Source organism: Ursus maritimus, unplaced genomic scaffold, assembly GCF_017311325.1.
Source record: "Ursus maritimus isolate PB19 unplaced genomic scaffold, ASM1731132v1 scaffold_24, whole genome shotgun sequence".
NCBI lineage: Eukaryota > Metazoa > Chordata > Mammalia > Carnivora > Ursidae > Ursus > Ursus maritimus.
Genome location: NW_024424897.1, coordinates 5,577,462 through 5,585,929, shown reverse-complemented (window position 1 = coordinate 5,585,929; position 8,468 = coordinate 5,577,462). Strand labels below are relative to the sequence as shown.

The 8,468-nt window shown below is 54.0% G+C and overlaps 1 protein-coding gene across 2 annotated transcripts in view; it reads right to left on the bottom strand.

The window, feature by feature from the left end:
• Positions 1-7,107: 7,107 nt before the first annotated feature.
• The window catches only part of SRP68 (signal recognition particle 68), a 31,015-nt gene continuing 29,654 nt past the window's right edge, over positions 7,108-8,468 (bottom strand). For both annotated transcript variants that reach the window (XM_040640194.1, XM_008693792.2), the window contains 2 exons: positions 8,386-8,438; positions 7,108-7,914 (listed from right to left, as the gene is read on the bottom strand). In XM_040640194.1, the coding sequence (XP_040496128.1) occupies positions 7,687-7,914; positions 8,386-8,438 (281 nt within the window). In that variant the 3' untranslated portion in view covers positions 7,108-7,686. The remainder of the gene's footprint in view (positions 7,915-8,385; positions 8,439-8,468) is intronic.

Below are 8,468 nucleotides of genomic sequence, written 5' to 3'. Positions count from 1 at the left end.
TTTAAAGGACCGCAGGATCCAGGAGCCAGCCCTGAACGCCAGCCTCTCATCTCCAACCGGAGAGCCCACTTCCTTATCTTTGAGATTGGATAAGTGATGGCAATGCCCAGGAGAGCCAAGATGGGAGGCAGGAGATTGCAGCCCTCAGCCCACTGGCCTGCCTCCCCGAAGACTCTGGGCCCCTTCCTGGGAGGTGGTAGTCATTGGAGGTAGGGGGCCCAGGGGGAAAAGATGTCTAGACTCCAGCCCTGGGAGCAGAAGCAGCCAGGGGAGCACCCACACACACACCAACCTGGACAGGGGAGAGGGATGCAGACCCCAGCTGCCGATGGCAGGAGGCAAAAGGCGGCCAGGCTGAGATTTGCAATGGTTGAGCTTTGTCTCCTGTCTGCAGAAGCTCTCCTGGAAATAAATGAGCACCATAGGAGGCTCTCACACGCCCCAGAGATTAAGGCTAACTGATTCACTGCAAGAAAAACAAGAGCTGAATTCCTGGCGTGACTGTCTAATGCCAAATCAAATCAGCCCCCGGCTCCCCAGATTGGGGCTGACATGCAGCCGGCAAGAACAGCCTGGCCTTAGAGGTGCTCCTAGTCAGACGGTCGTGACTCTGAACCCCAAGACCAAAGCACAGGAGAAGGGACAGAGACAAAGACCGGGTTTTAAATACGTGAGAAAGACAAGAGTCATTTAGAAGGCCAGGACGGGACAGAGCCTTCGTGGAGACCTGCACTGTCCCACACGGCAGCCACAAGATTTCAGCCACTGGATTTCAAAGACTCAGTGTGAAAAAAAGATGTGAAATATCTCATCAATAATTTTTTATCTTGATTAAAGCCACAAGATTTTGGATATACTGTGTTAAATGAAATGTACTTTCAAAAATCAGTTTCATCTGTTGCTTTTTACTTTTTTAAAATGTGGCTACTAGAAAACTTAAAATTACGCATGTGGCTTGCATTTGTGGCTCACATTAAGTTGACCCCTGAGCAACGTGGGGGTTAGAGATGCCGACCCCCCTCCCGCCCCCCGCGCAGTTGAAAATCTCTGTATAACTTTTGACTCCCCCAAAACTTAACTGCTACCAGCCTACTGTTGACCGGAAGCCTTACTGGTAACAGAAATGGTCGATCGATACACCTCTTGTGTGAGAGACGTATTATATACTGTATTCCCACAATGAAGAAAGCTAGAGAAAAGATGTCTTTAAGAAAATCGTAAGGAAGAGAAAATATACTTACAGTACTGGACTGTATTTATAGAAAAAAAAAAAAAAGCGCCCCATATAAGTGGACCTGTGCAGTACAAACCCATGCTTTTCAAGGGTTAACTGACAACTGTGCCAAACAGCCGTGGCCTAGAAGCTGGACAGGACAACAACTTTCAGCCTTCCCAGACCTCACCCTGCCACATCTCCTCCTTTTGAACAAGGCACGAAGCCCAGGACTGGCTCCCTGTCCCGCCCCCAGGGCCTCCCCTTGCCTGGCACTTGCTTCCTCCTCTGTGGATTGAGAGGTTGAGGCCCACTGGCCCGGGGTCTCCCCCCAGAACCGTGCCAGCTAGGACTTCAAGTAGCAGCTTCTCACATCCCCTAGCCTGGAGCTGGCAGGCAGGCCGACGCGGGCCCCTCACAGCTCATGGGTGGGAGGCCAGAGCGGGTGAGCTGATCAGAACTGAAAGCCGCCAAGCTTCCAGCTCCAAGGCCGCCGTGCACGCATGCAGCTAGGCAACGGGGTAGCAGCTTGGATAGTGTGCCAGGGCTTAAGCTACCCGTTCTCTCCTCAAGCTCTTGGGGCTCCTGCAGGGGACATTCTTCTCCCTGCTGAAGCAGATGGTGGCGATTCCTGACTTTGCCCGGAAGCCATAACCTGCCAAGCTCCCATATGCTCCTCGATCAGGACAAGCTTTGCCATCTCAGGAAATTACCCTCTGTTTGTACAAAAGCTCTGCCACCACACCCTTGGAGCCAAGCTGGCTGATAACCACTCCTGCCTCATACTTGCTTGGCCCGCCGGGGAGCAAAGGTGCCTCCACAAGCTGGGCCTAGAGAAGACGAGGGCTGGTGAGGAGGGGAGCTAGCGCTGAGTCTCCCTCTGTCTGCAGGCGCCAAGGGAGGCAGAGCCGCGGCCCCAGGAATCTGCAGAGTGCCCTGGAGGAGGCTCTCTTGGCTGAGAGTGTGCCCGATGAGCCTGCGAAAAACGGTGCTGAAGGTCCGCCTGGAGAGAAGCAGAAGGTGACTATCACTTGCCCAGCTAAAGCAGAACAGGCAGGAAAAGGAGCTGGTTATTCCTTCTGGGCCTTTTACAGGGAGAGTCTAGAGGAAGCAACTCAAACCTACCAACCAACCCACCCTACCTGTCGGGAGATCAGGGTCCCCCATACTAGACGACGAGACAGAGGATAAGGGGTGACCTCAGGAGTCCTCAAGTCCCAAGTCTGCCTCAGAGGACAAGGCCAAGGCTGTTCCCCTCTAGGACTGACTCCCTTTCCTTAGCCTTGGGCCACGGCGGCCGGCCTAGTCCAGGCACGGGACCAGTGCCGGGACAGCTATGTCTCTGGACCACAGCATAGCCTGTTGTTGCGTGAGCAAGCCCTACATTCCCGAAGTCTGCAGCTGCCCATGCTCTCAGGAGCTGCTGGGCCTCCAGCTCTCCCCAGTTGCTCTCCCCAGGTGCCCAAGGGCTCCGGGCCCTCCTGTGAAGTTCAGGTCTGCCAGCGGTGACCAGGCAATCGTGGCGCTCTCGAGCTCAGCAGCGGGAGTCACCCTGGCCGCACCAAAGCGGCACTGGCTAACCTGCACTGAGCCCCGGTCACTGGTCTGAAGAAGGAAAAGGTTTATAAAACAAAACAAAATAACAGTCTCCGTAGCTGAGAAGCAACCCTTCCTAATTAGTCTTTACGGCCAGGAAATTGGAAGCACACAGGGCAGCTCAGTGCACTCGCTCGTTGTCCTGGTGATGCTGTTTAGACCGAGCGGGGAGAGGGGCCTGGCTAGGGGCACGCGGCAGAGCAAGGCCGTGGGGGCGCACTGAGGGAAGGGGGAAGGGCAGGTGTCAGTGGAAGGGGCCCCACCAACTCCCCACACAGCAGCCCCACCTCCGGGACACTGGGCTCCCGCTGTCCCCGGGGAGAGCTGCTCACTGCAGGGCTACAGTCAGGAGAAGAGACTTTCCTAGCTCAGTCCTAGCCAGGCGGGGGCTCCTCCCGCGAGGCCCCAGGTCCCAGCCAGGGTGGCGTGCAGGCTACAGGCAGCACTGGAGGGAGAAGCCCGTGTTCTAATGCTGGCGCCGTCCAGGCGAGGCGGGGGGGTGGGGGTGGAGGAAATTCCTATTTGTCAAGTGCCTCTTGGGTACTAAGTAAGCCCTTCGCACATTTTCCTTCTCAGTCAGAGAAGCAGATGCCCTTCTTTTCCAGGTGAGGACCCCCACGCCCTCTCCATTCCACAGACGAGCCAGAGCTGACGAACATCACAGCTTTTGGGGACCGGTCACCTGCCTGTCGTAACTGCACTGCCTCTTGCCAGAAGACCCCTGGGAAAAGTTCAGCCGAATAGAAGGGATGTGGTTCTTTTCCAAGTGTGAGGAGTCACTGAATCACAGACTGAGCAGGAGGACACATACTGCAGTTAGTGGAGGTGAAGAAACCATCTGCCGAAAATGGGGACTACGGAGAAGCCAGGGTCCCCCTCCAACGCCATGAAAATCCCCGCAGAAGGTATGGCTGAGGGCATGGCAGGGCCCTGTCCGCTCGGCATTTCCCGTAGGGCTCGGTACCAGCACAGAGCAAGCAGCCCATCAGACTGACGGGCTGTCACAATCCTGCCCCAAAGCAAAAATAAAAACCACACCTTAGAACCTGAGATCACGGTCCCTTAACAGCTCAGCAAGGTCAGACAAAATGTTCTCTCAAGTACTCCATCAGTATTCGTCATCTGAGATCACATTTCATCTAACTTATGTCAACTAATAACACGGCCAACACCACAGAGCTGCCCTGCACCGGGGGGCGGGGGGGGGCTTGCTTGCCACTCGTGCAGTCCTGCCCGCGCCCCGCCTCTGACATGCTGCAGACCAACAGGCTAGATTCTTCCAGCTGGTGCTGTCAGGATGCAGGCAGCGTCCAATCTGTCTCTCTGCTTTGGAACATCGATAAATTTTACAGCTAAACCTGGTTTCCGTCTCTTCTGTAGCAACAACTGTCTTAAAAATAAAATTAGAACCAACACATATTTTTGCTATCTTTGGGTGTTTTCCTAGACCTCTGAAGGGTCCAAACTTGTGAAGGCTGTGGACAGCAACATGCTGTTCAGAAGTCTGCGATCGGCTAGCTCTGGGTATTAACGATGCCAGGTGTGCAAGACCAGCACTGCCACAGCAGTCACGGCGACCAGGCAGAGCGCAGCCCCTACCCCCGCAGTCCCCGAGTCAAGTGTCCCTCTAGAGGGGGTGAGGCCATGGCCTCAGTGGGAGGAGAGATCAGGATGGTCTCCAGCCACAGTACGGGCAGGGGCGCACTGCCACCACAGGCTGTCACCTCCCGGCCATGGTGAAAGGCTCAGGCTGCCACCAGAGAAAGCCTGGCAGTATTTCATTTCCAACAGGGGAATCCAAGAATTCTCAGCTTAAAGTAAAAATAGAGAGTGGCTTGAAACAACGCAGAGAGGAGAAAGCACCCAGGAAACTGAGCGGTCAGGGCCCCTCCAGCCCCGGCTGCCTCAACGCTCTGTTTTTCCAAACAGAACCAACAGGGTTAGAGGCCACAAACCTGGCCAAATTATGTCTTAACAATCTGATGTTCAGCATTACCTCCTGGTAACTAAAGTTAGCTTTTCACCACTCATGTTTCCGCAAGTCAAGACCACCACCACTCAACAGCCAGTAAGAACCAGTAGCACAGCCACGGTGAGGCACAACCCGACGCAAGCTTCTCCTCCTCTCTGGATCTGGGGAGACAGAGGCCTCTCGCAGGGTCCAAGCCTCCTGAGCAACCACAGCTCTTCCTGGGGAGGAATGGGAGCTCCAACTGCCAGAACGAGCAGGGGAAGAAATGCAGGTACCCGCATCCACCCCTTACACCTCGAGACCTCACTCTTGTTCCCTGGAAAGGACGGACTGTGTGGCTGCTGGCATCTCGGTCTGTGAATCTAGCCAGCAAAATGTGCTGGCCCAAGGAGCGGCCCGGGGCTCGGACTCTGAACTGAGTGCCGTGAGAGATGCTTCCTGGCCTGAGGACACGATGGGGTCCTGCTTTTGGCACAGTCTCCCATGACAGCCTGTTTAATGTCCAGGGATCCTATGTGAAGGGATGAGCAAGCTAACCAGAGACCTTGGCCCTGCCAGGGCTGTCTTCTTATGTAAACACGTGCTCTTAATACTAACCATGTCTTGTTATGGCCTCACTGGCTGACCACAGCCACTACTCCTCAGAGCAGCTGCCAGAGACACCAGGAGGAAGGGAATTTCTAGTGTGGCCACAAGAAAGGAAAAGCTTAGAAAAGGTCAATCAGAATGACCGACTCCAGATTCCACCTCCCCAGTGATGCCAGCACTCACAAGAGTGCAGGAGGGGTGGGAAGGGCCATGAGCAAGACAAAGGGACGTCTTCCCAGATGAGGGCAGGAGGGGACACCGGCTCAAGCTGGAGGGCTGCCCGCCCGGGGGCCTGCAGTGGGGGGCTTGGCCCAGCTGTGGCTGCAGCCGATGGGCACAGAGAATGGGGCGAGGGAAGCACAGAACTTAGTTCACAGCCTGCTGCTGCCAAGCTGGGGAGCCGAAAGGAGGACGAGGAAAAGGATAAAGACCCCCAGGGCTCTCTCAGCCCATGAGGGACACAGTCCTAAGCTTTTGGGACCAAAATCCAAGACCTCATGCTCACGTCATCTGTGTTGTATCTTCAGAGGGTGGGAGGATAAACCCTGACGTGTATGGCACAGACGATAAAACTTTCTATTTAAAAACAAAATCTGGGGGCACCTGGATGGCTCAGTTGGTTAAGTGTCTGCCTTCGGTTCAGGACATGATCCCAGGGTCCTGGGATCGAGCTCTGCATTGGGCTCCCTGCTCAGCAGGGAGCCTGCTTCTCCCTCTCCCTACACTGCTCCCCCTGCTCGTGTACTCTCTCTCTCTCAAATAAATAAAATCTTCTGAAAAATAAATAAAATAGAAATAAAATCAGCTTCCTAAGGCTCTTTGACCCAAAGCAAATCCTGGGAGGGAGACAGATTACAATCTGAGCCTCTGGAGTCCTCGACAACATTCAATTCTAACAAAGACTGATTTTGTCTTCCTGTCTTCTAACTTCTGGCAAGCCCCCTGCAGTTCCCTGGGAAAACAAGAAGCACGGCTGTACCCACCATGGGTCCAGCTTGAAACAATGCTCTCAGGTCTTTAACCACGCAGGCTTCCCTTCAAGCTGCTCTCGTGAGCTCCAGGTGTGTGCCACACTTCAGGAAAGCGCGTTTCCATCTCCAAAGGGATACAGAGGTTTCAGATACATCTCATGTCTAAATCACTTTTATTCCTTGTTTTCCTTCACTGCTTTTGGGACTTCTATTATCGATGCTATGACAGAAATAGAAAAAGACTCACTAAGGAAAAACTTAAAAAGGAAATCGGGGGAGGGGCACCTGGGTGGCTCAGAGGGTGAAGCGTTTGCCTTTGGCTCAGGTCATGGTCTCCAGGTCCTGGGATCCAGCCCCCCATCAATCTCCCAGCTCAGCAGGGAGTCTGCTTCTCCCTCTCCCCCTTGCTTGTGCTCTCTCTCTCATGAATAAAAACTTTAAAAAGAAAAAGGGAAATTGGGGGCACCTGGCTGGCTCAGTCTATACAGCACGTGACTCTTGATCTCGGGGGCATGATTTTGAGTCCCACATTAGGTGAAAAGCTTACTTAAAAAAAAAAAAAAAAAGGAAATTGGTTTAAATATAACCTATGGCATCTAAAAATTTCAGATTTAGAAAGTGCCTCTAACACTCCCTTAACTGGCCTCAGACACACCCGAGCTGCCAGAAGTCAGGGGACACCTGACAGGACAGGATCGAGCGACAAGGCCCCTACGAGGGCACTGGGACCAGATATGAGTGAGAGCATGTAAAAAACGGGCACAGTCTCCAGCATCTTTGCCTTTTAATATAAGATTTGTTTTCATCATTTCTGAGTGTAACACATTTCTTCTAAAAATAGAGCTCTTTGCTTGTTCTGAAACTGAACTTCCACTTGGAGGTGACAGGGCATAAGGCTGACTGTAGCTGTGGGGCGACGCTGCCAGTGGTTCCTGGTCAGACTCGTCACGGGACTCTGGGTGCTCACGGCGAGGAGGAGTCCATTTCAAATCCATGGTACTGAAGAAACACGACAGAAAGTTCCGAGCTCCCATCCATGCCTGGCGTGGACCCACCCGAGCACGGCTCCCACAGGCCATGCGGCCAGATGGCAGCAGGCCTTGCCCCAGGAGGTGCGGACGGAAGGACCCCGCACACATCCACCCGAAGACGGCAGGGCCCCGCTCTAGCACGCCGGTAAGAATGGCGAGTGCACAAACACACGAGACACAGGGACGCGGCGCTGAGGGTGTTACTCTCCTGCCCTGGGCCAGTGCAGACCTGGATTTAATATCATGGAACTTGCTGGGGTTCTCACAACACAGACGAAGAGTGAGAATCTCCCCTTGCCCCCAGGAAGAGCCTGGTTAGCTCCTGAACCCAAAGATGCCCTTGATGTATCCAGTGAGGCCGCTCTTGGTCTTCTGCTCCAACTTGTCCTCAAGAGGTGGGAAAGCCACGTGGTTGAGGGCCAGGTCAAAGAACAAAGGCTTGCAAGGGATGGGCTGGAATCCAGGCGGGAAGTGTACGAGGTTGGCCTGCTTGGTGACGAGGGAAGGGTCCAGGCAGAATGTCTCAAACCGTTCGACCAGAGGCTGGGAGTCAAACCAAAGGGAGGAACCCAGGAGTTAATCACAGACCACCAGTGGAACATTCGCTACGTGCTGAGCACCCAGTTCGGAGCCTGTAAGGGCTATCTCGCTTGACCCCCACAAATCTACCACGAGGGCGCCGTCACGTCCCCACCTCATAGCTGAGAGTCACTGAAACCTAGAGAGGGTGAGAGAGGCGTGGGCCGGGACTGGGGCAGGAGTACTGGCTGCCCCAGGCCAAGTTCCTAGCCAGCTGCGCTGCACAGCGCGTGTTCCTAAGCTCCTTATCCGGGACCATCTAGCTGACACGAACAAACCTTACACAAGGAGCTCGGAGGTCTCTGAGTAAAAGCAGCAAGGCAAGCAGGGTGTTTACTTAGAAATGAAGGGCTCTCTGTTCTACAACTGAGCACACATTTCTAATGAGTTATGAATTCTACTCTTTATTCCTCAAAAGCCACAACCCAGACATACCTTGCTGTCCTTGACTTGGGAGGAAGTCTCCGTTTGGTGGGAGTCACTTGCATCTGAAAGATGCAGAGGGATTCAGTAAGAAC